The following is a 17,024-nucleotide window of genomic DNA, read 5'->3' as shown; positions in this document are numbered from 1 at the left end:
ACTTTCAAAGCATTAGGAAACTCAAGTTATCCTTCACACTCTGTAACCAGTTTCAACAGGAACAGACTTAGGATTTTGAGTGACTTGAGGAAAAGTCTTAAGTATTGGATGGGCAGTGATATCCTTCCCCATTTTGAAGTGATTAAGGAAAAATTACAGTAGTTTGAACTAACACTTTGTAGGAGCGAGCATGGAGTTCTGCTTAAGTATTTGCAAGATCTTGAATATACATGTCTCTGAAATTTTAATTTTTCTTTGTATTACTCCAGCTAAACCCCAACTGAGCTTAGTGAACATGTAGACAAAGGCTGGAGAGAAATTCCCCGTGTCCCAGCTGGGACATGACTAAAGCAAGTGCAACTGGGTTCCTCTGGAAGAGAAGGATGCTGGTATTTTTCCAGAGTACTGCATTAGCTCCAGCCTATTGAAAGCAATGACTATCTCTGCATTTCCAGGAAAATGCTCCTGTTGGTGTCTTTTTTTTTTTCCCTGAAAAGGTTGCTGTTCCCAAAAAAAAAAAAAAAGAAATATTAGTCCACATAGCTGGTCAGTTATTTTCCCACCCTAGTTACAAGTAACTCATTCTGTCCCAAATATATTTTGTGTATTTATTTTACCAGAAGATGTCTTATGAAACTCCAAGATCATCTACCAAACTCCACCTCCTGGATTTCCATAAAAGTACAGTGTATGGGTGTCAATTCTTTTACTGATTTTATAATGCTTTAAAATTATTACAGAATCTAGGAATTGAAGGGAGAAGCCAGCAGAGAACCAATTAGTTAATTCCTAGATGGCAGTGCTTAAAGAAAACATATCCATTATCATCATATACAAACAAACAAAAACAAACAAACAAAAAAGCCCTCCAAAGAAACAACAAATAAAAATTCATGCACCGGTTCAAAAGAAATAATTTTGTCCAAACATTTGGTTTCAGGGATGAAATCGTTACATTAATGCTGACCTGGAATAACTACACAGAAATTGCAGAATGTTACAGAATGAAGCACAGCATTACATAACTCAAGATCTAACATGACTTTTTCTTTGGCCTGTTACTGTGAGCGCATACCTGTACACAAAAGTTCAATAGAGGACACATTTATCAGCACTGTGTACCAAGGAGAGAACCCACCCAGAAGAATAAATTTTCCATTCTGTGAATGGGGATTTAGCCACCAAACTCTCATTAACGCTAATGAGAGCCATGCAGCCCAATGTTACTCTGCTAAATTATTTTTTTCCTTGTAGTTCTATTCAGGACAAAATAACAGCTGACCTGGGACTGCTGGAATGACAGAAGCAAATCTGTGATATAGTTTTGACTGATTTGCCTTGTCTTATGACTTAATAGACCTTGCAACGACCAGGAAAGACACTTTGAATACAATCTGATTCCAACTGGGGGCTTGTACATCACAGTTCCCTCTTTTTTTTTCCAGATGTAGCCATGTGGGACAGTTGATGAATCTACCCCTCTATGACAGCTTCCCCCCACTAAATCTGTGCTCATCCACAGCAACTAGCACTAAATTGTTGGAACTCTGCCCCTACCTAGAACTTAGGTTTGCAAAGGATTTAAGAAACAGTTTGAGCTGAAGAGGGTGTTCTGATTACTAAGGGGAAATTACTTTGTTTTCTTTGTTTTTTCTTGTAAAGACACCTCCACTGTTCATGTTAAAAATCTTGAATCCAGTTTTCACTCCAAAATGCCTCCCTCTCAACTACAATATAACATTTGAAAGTGTAGGCAATGTAAAATGTCTTGGGACATTTCTTCCCTACATGGGATCATTCCTTTCCTACAGTGTCTCACTTCCTGAAAGAATATTGCTTGCCTGTCCGAGCATAATGTCATGATCAACATGACATTATAGCAACTCAGATTTGGGCAGAATGACACACACAGCCATTAGAGTCATCAGTAAAGCAAGAAGAGCTCAAAACATACAAGAATCCCACAACCCTGAGTCATTATTTACATTACCTTTCCTTGGATGTGCCAAAGGATAGCAAATTCCACCCCGTCACTCCCCACACACACAAACAGTTGAGGGTTTTTTTCCCCATAAGATAGTCCTATCCTGCTAGGACTAATCTCCACTGTCAGATATCCCCCAGCCTGTAGATATCCCCCAGATTCCCTGCTGGAATCCAATTCCTGAATCTGAGAAGGCAGAATGACACCTTATGGAATGCCTTTTCATTTGTCTCATTGCAGACAGAAGGAAAAAAAGAACAAAAAAAAGGGCAAAAGAGAGAGAGGGGCACTGTGTCAGCTCAGATCCTTTATATCTACAACATAAACCAGTACATAAATTAATATATATATATGTATAAAAGCAACATATTGAAAACGGGGAACACTTATCTACAGTGTTGCATCTGCTCCAAAGCAGAATTCTCAGTGGCTCTGATTTAAGCAAAGGTTTTTTCACGAGATGTATGAATTCATGGCTAACCAGCAATGCCTCTAAAAAAAATAGTGATGTCACAGAACAATTACTGAACCAGCAGAAAGTCAATAGTGAACAGTCCTTTGGCACCAAAGATATCTGCAGGGCTGTTTGCTGCTAGAGACAAAGTAAGCAGTGGCCTGGGGACAGGAAAACAAAGAAAGTCCCATTTTCCCTCCAAAAGAAACCCTGAGATTCAGGATATTTTTGCTGTGACAAAGAATAGGTCAGGGTGCATTAGGCATTGCAGGAGGGGCAATCCTCACCCAGCATCTCACCCCAATAAAAGCAGCATGACCGCTGTCATTTAATGGCTCAGAAAAGCAACAAATTCTAGGGCCAAATTCCCCAAACTATCCCATATTTTACTACTTTATTTTCATGAAGCTGCTATTCAAGCTGCACCAGCCTAAATGCCTTGGAGAAATTATCACTACTCAGCCTCCAAGCCTCCTCTGCAGGCACTGTGGCAGCATCACATCTTTCAGGGCTTCATGTGTCACCCTTCAAACCTTCCACAGGTATTTAATTTACACATTAAAACTTCTGCTGCAAATGAGAGTGCTGATAATTAAAATATGTTTTCAGGGAATCATCTGTGAACAGGCCAAGCAGCTGATTTTGTTACTGTGCATGCCCTATCCTGCAAATGTCCATCCCCCAGCAGAGATGTATCAGCCATTCCCTGCGGGCTTCTCATCTGCCAGTTTGTAGGAATTGAAGTAGTTCTCCCAGCAGGTGACAGAACTCAGCACAGGACACAGATTCAGGAGGCTGTTGGCCATTTCTACCAAGCAAGTCTGCTAGAAACATCATTACGTAGGAAATATATGTAAAATTAGGACGCCTCTTGCCCAAATCCCATTGTAAATATCACTAGTATATACAGCCCTATTCTACCTTCATCTAAAATTCAGGATATGGATGACTCCATTTCCCAATCTGCAGACAATTGATGACATTTACTACTGATTACCCAAGAGCTTTATAAATGTTATTGACAAAACACAGATTATTTTTGTACACATTTTCAATTTTCTCTACATATCTTGGAAGCCTTTTTGACTACGGTACCTCATAGCTGAGCACCAAGAGTCTGGATGGTAATTAATGTACACAGAGTGAGTCAGTCTGCCCATTAATCTATTCAAGCCACAACACAGTTATTAAAAAAAAACCAGGATTCATAATATGGATTTTGAGCTTGTATGGATTTTGCGTACAGCCATTCTACTTAGCCGCCTTTTATTATGGATCATCATTTTAATGCTGATTTAATCACACTTAAATCCCATGGGGCTACTTCAAAACCCTGTCTAAAATGGAGACATAATTTCCTCTTAAATAGTTAATCAACTTGTCAATATTTTCATCACGTTCACTTCACTACCACTGCAAACCTTGCCTTGCCTGTTCAACTTTAATTTTATAAGAGCTGTGTATTACATTTCAGCCCCATATAAGTAACATACAGAAGCAGTACATGTTTTAGCTAATTAATGCTTCTGTAACTAGAGTTGCTGAAAAATATGCATCAAATATTTATATAATTGGCTCCCCAAAGAAGTAATGCCTTGTTCTGAGTGCTGAGAGATTGAAATACGAAGTCCAAAGACCTAGAGCACAAAAGACCCCAGTCTTTTTCCAATGCTCCATTATTCAGTATCCTCCTTGGCTTCAGGAGGCATTCATTAACAGGGATAAAGGTCTAGGACTCACATTAAATTTCCATATCCTTTTAAAATTAATGTTAGCTACTATTAGGCTTTCCTCTGCACTTTGGATGAATTAATATTTTGAGGCAATAAAATGTCCATACTGAGTGCCTGCAAGGTGTCTCACATGTACTAAGGGCATGAGATGTTATCCTGGGAGTATCCACAAAGCACACTGATAGATTTTGGAAAAAAAGCCTGTAACTTTTTCAGGTTTTTAAATACTTCTGAATTAAGCAATATACATGACATCATTTTGGCTATGCTTTGTCCCTAGCAGCTGACAGGAGAGAGGCCTTCTCCCACTGAAAAATAGGAAGCACCTTAGTGCAACAAAGCACTCCATTTTAACTTCATAAATAAAATCTACTGCAGCACTCTAAGCTTTGATTTCAGTCAGGCTGGGGAGGTCTTGGCTGGTTGGGCTTTTAAGTCTGTGTTTAAATTTTTTATTTGAGTGAGGTTTGTTTAGCTGGTTGGTTTTAAGGTTTATATGGATTTTTCTCCACAAAACTTCAAAAATATGCCTTGGAATATCAAGCAGAAAAATCCAATCACAACCTCCATCATCACTAATATTAATATGAGCATTGAGGACCTTAAGGACTTCCTTTCCCCTCGAGTGTAATGTAATCAAGGGAGTTTAGTGAGACATCTTGGAAACAAGACTAGTTCAAAAATTGAGGTTAGATGAGCTTCTTGGAAGATAATTTACACTTTGTTTTAGAATTGTCATCATCTTCCCCTTGAAATAATATTTCCTCTCCCAACTGCTACTCAGCATAGTACATTTCACTTCCAATGTGCTCGAAAATGATCCAGCTTTGTCAGAATGCCAAGGCACAGCTCCAATGTCTTCTTATTCCATACCTATCATGCCTAACCATACATAATACTAATTGAAAATGGTGTGTGTTGTATTTGCAGTCGTTAAAGCAGCAGTAAAATTCAAATTTAAGAGAATAACTGGTTTCAGATTAAGTGAAACACAATTATCAGTTTCCCCAGGAACGAATAACAACAAACAAACAGAAACAAAACAAAGAAAAACAATGCAACAACAAATGTTAAAGGGAAATTGTAAACAAATTAAAAATAAAAATAAATAAATAAATAAAAACAACAACGAAACTTCAGGAATGTTGTATTAAGAGAAATGCAAGCTTCTCTGGAGAACAGCAATAACAAATGATAGAAAGTTATAAGGAAGTTGAAGATGTAGTCCAAAATTCCTTAATTCACAAATAATAACTGGCTGAATAGAGACAGTCAATAGTTTTGCCTATTTTCCACAAATTCAGAAACAATATGCCTCTCTCCACATACAAATTATACACCTTCATGTTTTTCTTGTCCTCTTCTTTTACACATTTGACAACATAAGTGAGAAAGGTGTTTATCCCTAATTATCAAACATATAACAATCATAATGCCACCTGTTAGCACGCATATTAACATCAGAGAAATTCTCACGTTTTCAAAAAAAAGATAGCTGCAAAAATAAAGATTTTTAAATAGTGCTAAATCTGTCTTGTATTCCTAGAGATGAACTTCCTGGTGTCTAAAAGGTTTAAACCAACAAAACCAGCTTCTGGAAGAACTCCCATGTCCCAACTCCCATGCGAGACTGGTAGACCCAAACCATTCCCTGATTCTTTGATTCAGGACATCCCATCTTTCTTAAATTAGTGGATTTTCTTGCAAAACCATAGGAAGATGATGCAATGCAGAAAAACCAGGCCTGCTCCAAACCAAGGGTCCAAAAGTGGAATCCCTCTAATATTTACCTTTGCAGCCAGATCAGACTTACCTCAAAACCTGGTCCAGAGTATATATTAGAGAATATATCTCAACTTGCAATAGTATTGTATTAAAAAAATCTGTTTCTTATATTAGCACCAAAACAAACCACAACAAATGAAAAAACCTCCACTAAACAAACATCCAGTTCAACATAATCTACTGGAAATGTAGTAGTTGGAAGTCCACTGTGCTATACAAAAATACAAATGCTGCTTTAAGGCTCTTCTCAGTTTAATGAATTTATAGACACATATTTTTTCCCAGGACTAAAAGCAGAAATATTTCCCCTATCAGCTCAACAAACAATTTTAATCCACATATAAGGACAGCTGTGCCTTTCACATGTGCCTACTCAGCATTTTCTAGGAAATTCCCAGCAAGAGAAAGGACAGAACCTTCAGCACGTTCCAACAAGAGTTAACTAACAGAAGAAAAAGTCAGTGAAGTGAGAAAAAGGAAGGGAAGTAAAAGCCACAGGTCATGGCCAGGGAAGAAAAAGGATAAGGCATAGTCCTTCCAGCCCCTTCCAGTTTCTCAGGAGATTCTGAAAGGGAAAACTGTTTCCCCTTTTGATTAGACAGCTTGTGTGTTAGGGAAGGACAGGAGGAGGGGTGGGGGACAGGAGTGACTCCGTACATACACTGTTAGAGAAGTGATGGAATAGCTTTTTTTGTAATTTTCAAAATCAATTCATTTTTTTCCATAAAAGAACTGATCAACAATTTCCTGTGAACTTCCCAGTTCCTTTACAAAATGCCTTTTTCTCTTCATAGTGAATACTGTGACAAAAAGGAGGTTTTTGATCAATACTTTATGACGTCATTTATCACTTTGCTACTATATAAGAGCACATGCCATCACTTGGAAGGAGGCCAAAACAGAATTTGTATCCAGCTGGGCTTAGGGTAATCAATGAGTCAAATAATCAAATCCAAATCTCCTGCTTGACTTTTTGGGTTCTGATGAAATTCAGAACTGAAAGGGGTCTCCAAAACCAGCTGTTCTCCTGGGGTTTATGCAATTTGGTTATAAAAATGATAGCAGTAAGATGGTCATGTACTGAACCATAACCCCAGGACACAGCATAAAAGAATCAGGATCTGAGATCACTTTTTTCTGCTCAGTGCAAGGATGGCTCAGCTAGGCTGTGCAGTGAAATACAACCCAGAGTCACCTACAACTCAGAAAATTAAGCAAGGAAAATGTTAAGAGTCAAAAGACTTTTCTATTTCTTTCTACTCCTGCCAGTGATTTAATATGCATACACTATGCTAAACCAGTCAGTCTCAAATTTTCAGATTCAGTGTGTGATTTGCTCCATGTTTTGGAAGTGTTAACTGGTTACACTGGAAGCAACATGAGCTGTAAGTTCTCAGGACATACAAAAAGGCACTTTAAATCTCTCAAATTTGGTGTCAAGAACGCCAGAGCACCTAAAACCAGAACCTAGCAGGGATTTCCCTTAATTGGATATAATATCCATGACTTTCAAAGGGGCACAGAGGGATAGCACAGAGCTCAGTGCAACAACATGGGATTTGGAAGACCCGTGCTCAACTGACTGACTGGCAACAGCCAAGTAAAATAACCACAGCTCCCAGCTGATGTGAGCATAGTGTCATTCCAGCCTCATACACGGGGGAGAATGAAAACATCATACCCTGGGATCTTCTCCTGTCAAAGCATAGGGGCTGCTCATTTTGTGGGTGGAATGAAGGAAGGACACAAAACTTACATATGGCTGAGAAGAAAGCTGAGAACCACACCAAAAATATTGTGAGGAAATACAAAATGTCTTAGCAGTGTTCCAGCAAATTACTTAAGAGATACTTTCTTCATTTTAGCAATATTTAAGTTCTTGGGGGGATTTTTGGTAAGAAAAGTGCATCTGCTGCATGCCATAAGAACATTTAGATAAAGGAATATGTTTTCACCTGAAGTAAGATTGAAATTTCTAGTAAACACTGCATTAAATAACAATAACCACCATGTCTTTCTCAGGCAGAAAGGACCAAACAACACAAACACACCCTGGCCCCCTTCACATCATATTTTTGGCATCCAAAGTGTCCATTACCCATGGGGACACCCGCTGCCATGTATGAGGTGCAAATCTCCCCTCTTATCTTACCTCGGGGTCTTTCTCAATCTCCAGCCCCGCTTCCAGCAGGTTGCGTTCATACTCCTCGCGCTGCAGCCGCCGCTCCTCCTCCAGGGCGTCCAGCGGGCTGAGCTCCGCTCCGTCCAGGCCGGGCAGGCCCAGCCACACCTGCAGGGCACCATGGCCATCCTCCTGCTGCTGCTGGCGCTCAGTGCGGCCCTTCCCGGCACCTCCATTTGAAACCAGGGCCATGGAGGCCGAGCTGCACCTCGGCTCCAGGGAGGCAGCGCTGGACACATGCTGGGCCAGGCGTCTGCGGTAGTGGTAGGCCAAGACGTAGTCGACCTTCCTCTTGCTGTCCCTGAAGTGCAGGCCACTCGGGGAGGCCTTGTCCCTCGCCCCTGCCTGGGTCCCTTCCACGTAGTTGTTGATGATCTGGGAGAGAAACATGGGAGTTGCACAGACAAGAAAGCCAAAAAGCCCAACGAGCTGGGGGGTCCATCTCCACATGAGCACATGAAGCCACACTAAGAATCCAGGCATGACCTGCAAATAATAATTTTGCACACCAGCCTCACTTCATTCCTCCTCTGACCTTAAACTAAACATAGTTTAGTTTAACTAAACAGTCAGTTAGTTAGTTTAGTTAAACTAAACATAGTTTAGTTTATCCCAACATCTGGGATCCCTACAGAAGAGCGGGTACAGAGGCACACCCCAATTCTGTCGCCCTGTTCTGCATGTGCACAGACCAAGGGGAGAGGACACCCGCATTATGAAAGGGGACAGAGAAGTGAGTATAAGGACCACATTACAGGCCATGTGCCATGTGCTGTGGAGCAAAGCAGGCAGGGAAGGGAAGCAAAAACAGTGTTGGAAGGGAAGAAATCATCTTAGCCAGCATAAGAGAAATATCTGTAATGTGGTTCAGAAGGTCTAGAAGGGCCAGGCTGGACAGAAACACTTTGGAAAATACCAGGGATTAGAAATGATATGTCCCATAAATGGCTAGCCATGCTAGCTTGTATTTTAACATATGAAAAGACTGTGTGACTGGCCAGTAGCACTGCCAAAAGGAATCCATGGCTAAAATCCTTCAAACCACCCATGTTGCATCCAGTCAGCCTCTCAGACCACCCGTGCTTCACCATGTCCCTCTCAGAACCCTTCTAGGATGCAGCTCCAACAGTAATCCTGCCATCACTCCCCAGCCTGGATAGGAATTCTGCAGCATTCTTGTGGAAGTCTGACACTGAGGCATTCACTCACACTTCCCACTCATTAAGGGCAGCCCATGAGTTTTCCTAACTGTTTACAGTCATGATTTCCAGCACAATGTTGCCATGTAAAGCCCTTAGGAGAACTCTCTAGAGTGTTATTCACTAGAGTGCCACCAGCCCTCCAGTGATGGGGGAAAAGATAAAAGTGAGGGTCAACCTGATTCAAAGCAATCATCCTATAATCTAATTCCAAACACTTATGGTTCCCGTAGGTGACTGCACAAGCAAAATCTTGACCAGTACCAGTCAAAGGTTTCTTTCTCTCTTTTTCTCCCCTTCCTTACATGTGCTGGTAGCGATGAATGCAAAGTTAACCACTTGCGGTATGGCAATTATCTTGTTTGTTAAAACAACACAAATTTATGAATGCATTATGTGAATGTGCATATTATTACATACATCAATACATATGCATATTATACATTCATCAACCAGATTCTTGTTTTTCATTGTTTTGCTTCACTTACTCTCCCACAAAGTAGCTGTCATTTGTCATGTCACTAAATAAATCTTGGGTTTGCATGTATGCTACATCCTTCATCCTTTCACAAAATTACCACCGAGTAATCTGTTCTGCACATCACACTTATCACACCCTTCATGTCTAAAGTATATATACAGTCCCTTTAGGCACATCCAAAATTACACTCAGCACAACATCCTGGCAGAATATAAAACTGCTTTCGAGACATCATCTTATTGCAATTCCCCATTTCCTGATTAGATACATTTTCATGTATTACTCACAGGCAGCCCATGCAAACTCTCCAGATCCATCTCTGCCCCAGCAAGGGAAAACCTGTGGCAGATTTCTAGTGTCCCTCTCAGAGCGTTTCAGACTATACAATGCAGAAGGAATGATGTCACCACAGTGGGTCACTGGTGCAAGGCAATGCATTAGCCTGTTCTAGAGAAGACGAGCTCTGAGGATCCTCTCCTCCCTTACTGGAGAGTGTGGGCAGAGCCAAGAAGCACAAACAAGAAGCTGGAGAGGGAACAAGGAGGTTGTAGAATGTGAAAATCACTCCAAGGTTTTCCTGTTTGTTACTGCATGGAGCCACCTGCCACATCCCAGCCACCTGAGAGAGCACCATAGCAACGTTTGGGGTTGCTGGAGTTACACAGGGGATGAGGAGAGTCAACAGCGACTCCCTCTCCATGGACTCTTTTCCTCACTCTTGACAGCCAGGTGCCATCCCCATAATTATGGGCGTCCAATTCACAGAAAACTAATTAAAATTCCCACAGATTTCACTAAAGACATTTCCTGCTCCTAAATTTGCACTGCTTGCCTTACCATGTGACATTCTGGCACAAGAAGACTTTTTTAGGGAGGAACACAGAAAGTCTCAATTTCAAAAATGCCTCTGAAGGAACTATCAAGATCTTTCTCTCCTCCTCTCTCACAGCCACTGTAAAAGTCAGAAACGGTGATGTAAATGACCAGCTTAGGTTCTGCTTTCACTGCTTCTTGATGTTTCCAAGACAAGAAACCATCACACCAAGGAATAAGAAAATGGGATGGTATGATCAGCATTTCATGATGATTTTGTTCTAGTGGTCTGGTAGCAAATATATCACTAAAAATACATCCCAAATGTGCCTCCTCTAATGACAGCCCTCCTCTGAACATTACAGCCACACCACACTTCCAGTGGGAATCAATCCAATCCAGCCGCCACTAACATCTGGTCACAGCTGACTCAGGGTTGACACAGGCCCACCCAATTTAGTGATCAACCTGCAGATCTTTTCTGCCACTGGGGATAATAGCAACCTGCTCTGAAGGATTTTGGCTAAAGTAAACAATCCAGAAATTTTGGTGAGATTACAACTGCAGAAATTAATTCTTGCTGTCCACAGAGACACAAATGAACCACTTGAGGCTGTGGTATCACTTTCCTCATAAAGATTCTTCCCCCTGTTCTGATTTTACCAACACACAGGAGAGTCACCCTGCTTTTCTCACTCTGCTTCCAGCCTCTTCATAATCCCAAATGCACTTGACCTAGGTCAATGAACATGAAACACTACTTACAGAACTTCTGTAGGACACCAGGGATGCTTCAAGAGCTCCATTGGTCCTGCTTCTGTGCCAGGAAGTCCAGTTCTGAGGAACAGTGAGGTATTTGCTGTCGTAGGCTGAAAAAGAGTCCCTTGCTGATTTTGCTGTCTTTCGTCCATTGAGAGTTGTGCGTGAGGAGGGTAGAGCAAAGTCTAAGAAGGAGAGATAAATACAGAAAGCAGGTTTTGTACAGGTGGTTCCCTAACGGAATGGGAAATACTGCAGTCAGTAGACACTATTCATTTTTAGTGATGTGAACAGATCCAGTGGCATCAGGTAGAAGTACAAACTTGTGGATTGTGGTCATTCTTCATAAAGAACTCTTTACACATGTGAAATGCTCATCAAGTATATCTAAGATTATAGCTACATGTTCTGGTCTTAGAGGGTAATGTCTGGAATTTTTAGACATGCTCCCCATCTCTTGTGTTTGACAAATTACATGGTCACAGTGCAGAATAATGGAGGGTTTGGAGGGGATGGAAATCATCACAGAATCACAAATGGTTTGGAAGAGACCTGAAAGATAATCTCATTTCTATCCTCACTGCCATAGGCAGGGACACCTTCCACTATCCCAGCTTACTCAGAGCCCCATCTGGCCTGGAACACTGCCAGGAATGGGGCAGCCAAAACTTCTCTGGGCAACCAGTGCCAGGGCCTCTCCACCCTTACAGGGAACAATTTCTTCCTGATATCCAATCTAAACCTGCTCTCTGTCAGTGTGAAGCCATTCCCCCTTGTCCTGTCACTTCAGGCCCTTGTCAAGAGTCTCTCTCCATCTTTCCTGTGGGCTCCCTTCACATACTGGAACACCACAATGAGGTCCCACCAATGCCTTTTCTTTTCCAGGCTGGACAATCCCAATTATCTCAGTCTTTCTTTACAGCAGAGCTGCTCCATCCCTCTGATTCTCTTGGAGGCTTCCTCGCTGCAACAGCTCAATTCCATACTGGCAGTAGCACAGTGAAAAAATGCTAATAAAAAATAGTGAATACGGAAAGTTTTGACACACAAATGTTTCATACTCTTTCTCCCTCTAGTGGTGATGCAGCTGAAACAGGGTTGTCTGATCCATACTCTTATTCTTTTGGGAAAGCTCTTAGAGGAAAAAACCATGTCTTGATCCTTCCAGCATTAGTGTTTATACCCAGGAGAAGACATCCTGTACACATCTGCCTACATGGTCAGCACCATCACCACTACAGAGACAATACACCACTGCCTCTGTCTAGTCAGGACTTTTCTCCAGGAAGAAGAAACAACAGCTCCCATCTGTCCGGGGAGACACCACATCCATTGTGTACTGCTAAAGTCTGGAGGTTGTATTTCCCCTTCATTTAGCTGAGACCCTTCTCAGACTGATACTGATCCCCTATACTCAGACTGAAACTGCTTCCCCACCACCACATTCTGAGAGAGGAGACAGTAGAATGCTAAAGAAGGAAATGCTTGGAGGAGGGCATCTAACCCCTAAATGTTATGATTATTCTTATATTTCCTATCATTACCAGATTAGGATCCAGCAGCACTTGAACAGTCCAGCAGATTGACTCACTAGTCTTCCCTGTCTGATCTCCAAAGCAGGCTCGTGCTTGGCTCACTTTAATGAAGCACATAATGATGCCACAAGGGAAACTCAAAGAAAAATAATTAATAAGTGAAGGTTTCATTTCCAAAGGCCACACACAATGTTTCTACAGTATTTTCAGACTAAGTCTGGGATATCTCACAAGACCTTTACATAGTCAATTAAAGACCTGTTTTTCTTTCCAGTCCTTTTAACTAGGCCTAGGGAAAAAGCTGTAGTTCATTTATAACATGATTTCATCTCCATTATGCTTCCCAGCCTCTAGAAACTGTGTCACGAACCTGAGATTAACACTGGTAAACTGGTGAGGCAGTCAGGGACTCCCAGTCAGAACAAGTTTTTTGATGAAAATGCAATTGCCATATCTGTATCTGGAGAACTCTTCCCAAAAGCTTTTCAACTTCCCAAATTAAACCAATTGAACTAAAATGTTTTGTTTTGAATGCATTCCACATTTGACAGTTCCTGCCTGGTACAGCATTGCCTCAGGGGCTTCTGCTTCAGATGCAGCCTGACCTCATTTCACCCTGTAAGCCTTTATGACATCTGGCCTTACATGTTCTTATTCTGTAAATATTTTGTAGGAATTAGTAGCAATAGAAACAAGCTCTGTGTGTCTGTATATGAATACATATAAAAATTTTAAATATGCATGCATGCATAGCTTTGGTGTATATTTGCATATATATATGTATCTTCAGAGAACAGCAGTACAGGGAATCTTGACTTCAGCTTGAAAAGCAAATGTTCAGGAACTACACTCATTCCACAAAAACGGCTGGGTAGCCATCCCTCCAGTCAAACTCCATTGGGTTGTAAACGGCTTCTAAGGACAAGGTGCCTCCAGGACAGAGATCAGTTACCAGTTCCAGTGCACAGCCAGTCACCACCTGCTCACTCAGCCCCTCTGCACTCCTTTGCCTCAGCTTTTTTCAAACTTAAGGGTTGCCCACATGCGCAATTCATTTCACTGTGTTCCCAGGTCCTTGTCCAAAGTGCCACCATGAAGAAGTTGCACAGACTGCGAAAAGTGGAAGGACTGAGAGGGAATGTTAAAGGACCACACTAATTGTGAAAAAGGCAGTAAAGGAGTCTACCTAATTAGGAGCTCTGTATTAAATCCTGAATAACAGCCAATTAACTGAGCTGAGTGGTCCAGATGATCAGATTATCACAGCACAGCTACTTGCAGAATACTCTGCAAGTATTCTGATGAGAGAATACTCTGCAAGTGGTTTGGTCATCCAGGGCACAGACAGGGAACTGCTTTCATTTACCTTCCTCTCTTTTCAGATAAGTATCAGAAAGGATCTGCATTTCTGAAGGACACCAGAGTTAGAAGAATACTCCTCTGCAAGACTGTTCAAAACATCTGCAATTTCGGAACATTGTTTGGGAAACTCCAACCCCCAAATAGGGATAAAAAAAAAACCTGCTTGGACTTACTGTTTCCTTGTAGCTTTACTCAAACTTCTTTTTCAAAGGACATATATATAAATATATTAAAAGATGGTTAGACATGGTCTCTTTAGGTTCCCAGTAAATAATGACTTTTCAGGTCTGAATGTAGATGAAGAAGCTCAGCTCATGCAAAAAAAATTACTTCTTGTGCACATCTCCACCAAACTCAACTACAGTAAAGCATGATTTCCTCCACTCTGTCTTCAAAACCACCATTTTAGTGCCTTTTAAGAATATCGGAATTAGACAGACAAGGCTATTTGCGTTGTCTCTAATGCCATGTAATTTGCAGCCTGTGTGTTCAGGGCTCACACAGTACCTCTTAGACTGCAGGTGGAAAGGGTGAAACAACAAACCCTGACTAATGCTGGACTAATCTGGACAGCCTGGGTGCATCTGCCTGTCTGATCATGCCAACACTCAGTTTGAAATGTCCTGAGCCTCCAGGACACCCAGCAGGAGAATCTCTTGGGTAGGACTCACTATCTCAGTTGTATTTCTCTACATTTTTCTGTACATAACACAGATATCCTTTGTCTTCCCATCTCCAAATATGATTAGAGAATAAATAGTCTTTATAAAGAGAACCATCCAATTCTGAATTTACTTATGGGACTGATTTTAATAGAAGCAGTTAAGCAGCAGGGGACTAAACACCTAAATAGTTATTGAACCACTCTAAGGAGAGAAATACCAGATAGCTAAAATTTAAAGGTCAAATTCTACCCTTCTATTATTCAAATAAGGAATCTGAAGTTCACAGCAGAGATACAGCCCCAGAAACAATGAGATAACATGGAAACAACCACAGAGCTTTTGACTGTGACAGCAAAAGAACAATGACTCAACATCAGCACTAAAAGTTATTTTAAGCTTGTGCACTGGGAACTCCAGCATGAAGGTTTTATGCAAATAAGAGTCTGAGCAAATTTGCTCCTTTTGTGTGGGAATTGAGAACTCAAGGCTGCCCATTTTCTCCTGGAAAAGGATATTGCTCACTCCCCACAGTTGCACTGCAATAAGGCAAATGCAGGGGGAAACAGCAGAAGACAAGCACAAGGCATTTGTCTAGTGACTGTCTTTTCCACATGGATCACAACACTGACCCACAGCTGCTCTTCTGAGGCTTCAGCAGAAGTGAACTCTGCATGTTTTATGTCTGAGCTCTCTGTATGTAACTGGGCTGCAGATTTCTCTTTTTCTTTTTTTTTCCCTAAAAGAAAACAGAGAAGTCCTTCCAAAGTACTCCTTTCTTTGTTCTCCACCCTGTCTTGGCCTATCCTTCTTCATAGCCAGCAATAAGAACGAAACAGAGAATAAACTTACCAGGCATGTGTGTTTCCATGTTGCCTGGAGGTTTGGCTGGAAATTGCGTCAGTGCTAAAATAGGATGTGGCTACGTCGTGCACAATCTGCTTCTGCACTGGCTTAAGGAGAGAACAGCACCAGCAGCTATTTCCATCCTGCCTTGATCCTGCTTTAAGCAAACCACAAACTGGAGCTAATTAGTGAGACCTCCTGGTTTGGTGATTACCATCATGGAGGGAAGAGAAGGAGAAAGACCAAACTCCCATGACCTGAGAGGCCATGGCAATTCTCTGCTGGAGAATTTCAGCACTTTGTCTTCATGCTCCATAACACCTCAAGAAACAAGGTATCAACAGGCATACTTTGTCCAGAAGGCAGTGGAGAGGAAGGAAAAAGGCTAATGCAGAACCAGGGCTCTACAGCAGAGCCAGCTCTGTCCAAAGAATCAGTACTCAAGGATCAGATTGTCTTGGAAGTGGCTTCTGTGGGGGGGTGTGTCTTTATATCCACAAAGCTTCACAGTGCTTCCAGGTAGGAGGTAAGTGCAGAAGGCTTTTTATAAGTTTCAAGTACTCAAGTTACCTCAGTGCCTGGATGCACTGTCTTTCCTGCATGAAATATTCAGGGGATTATCTTGTAATCAATGGTCTAATCAGAACAGGTGATGGATCCTGCTTAGCCTTCAACCTTGCAATTTAAGCAACTATAGGGAAGAAAAGTTGTTGATGACCAATGCTATCTGAGAAAGGAGTCTTATTTGCTAATGATAACTGGAGAGAGATGTACCTAATTTGAGTCCAAATCTTTTTTTCTTTGAGCCTGTTTATGATACTATGATGGTTTTTCTAGTGTGACAGGGAGAAATGGATTTATTCAATGCCTGAATAAAGTCCAGCGGTTCTATGACCTTGTAAATCAGGATAGTGCACTGTGTCATGGCTGGCAAGGGTAGAAGTTGTCTCTGTCACAGAGAGATGTGCTGATGCACCCTGGTTGTGCTATCAAACCTGGTGAGTACATAAAAGGAGCAGTGCAGCTGTTGTTTCCCAAAACTTGGGATGGGTGATGTAAAATATTCCCAGCAAGACTAAGAAATTTGTGTGGAATTTTAAATTCATTAAATCCCCCCCACTCTTCTTGGTCCCTGCTTTGAAATGGCATTTGTATCTTCTAATCAAAATATCAAGAGGTATCAAATACTTTGTCCTTTTTACCCTGCTAGTATCTTATAGTACTCTCAG

At 41.3% G+C, this 17,024-nt stretch overlaps 1 protein-coding gene across 1 annotated transcript in view; it reads right to left on the bottom strand.

Moving 5' to 3' along the window:
* Positions 1-15,815, bottom strand: part of ANO2 (anoctamin 2) — a 152,492-nt gene extending 136,677 nt beyond the window's left edge. The window contains exons 1-3 of the mRNA XM_084205617.1: positions 15,802-15,815; positions 11,397-11,575; positions 8,109-8,513 (exon numbers count right to left, since the gene is read on the bottom strand). Coding sequence (XP_084061743.1) covers positions 8,109-8,513; positions 11,397-11,575; positions 15,802-15,808 — 591 coding nt within the window. The 5' untranslated portion in view covers positions 15,809-15,815. The remainder of the gene's footprint in view (positions 1-8,108; positions 8,514-11,396; positions 11,576-15,801) is intronic.
* Between the last annotated feature and the right edge of the window lie 1,209 nt (positions 15,816-17,024).

This window comes from Fringilla coelebs, assembly GCF_963513975.1.
Source record: "Fringilla coelebs genome assembly, chromosome: 5".
NCBI classification, from domain to species: Eukaryota; Metazoa; Chordata; class Aves; order Passeriformes; family Fringillidae; genus Fringilla; species Fringilla coelebs.
The sequence above is the reverse complement of the archived record's forward strand: the minus strand, read 5'-3'. Positions and strand labels throughout refer to the sequence as shown.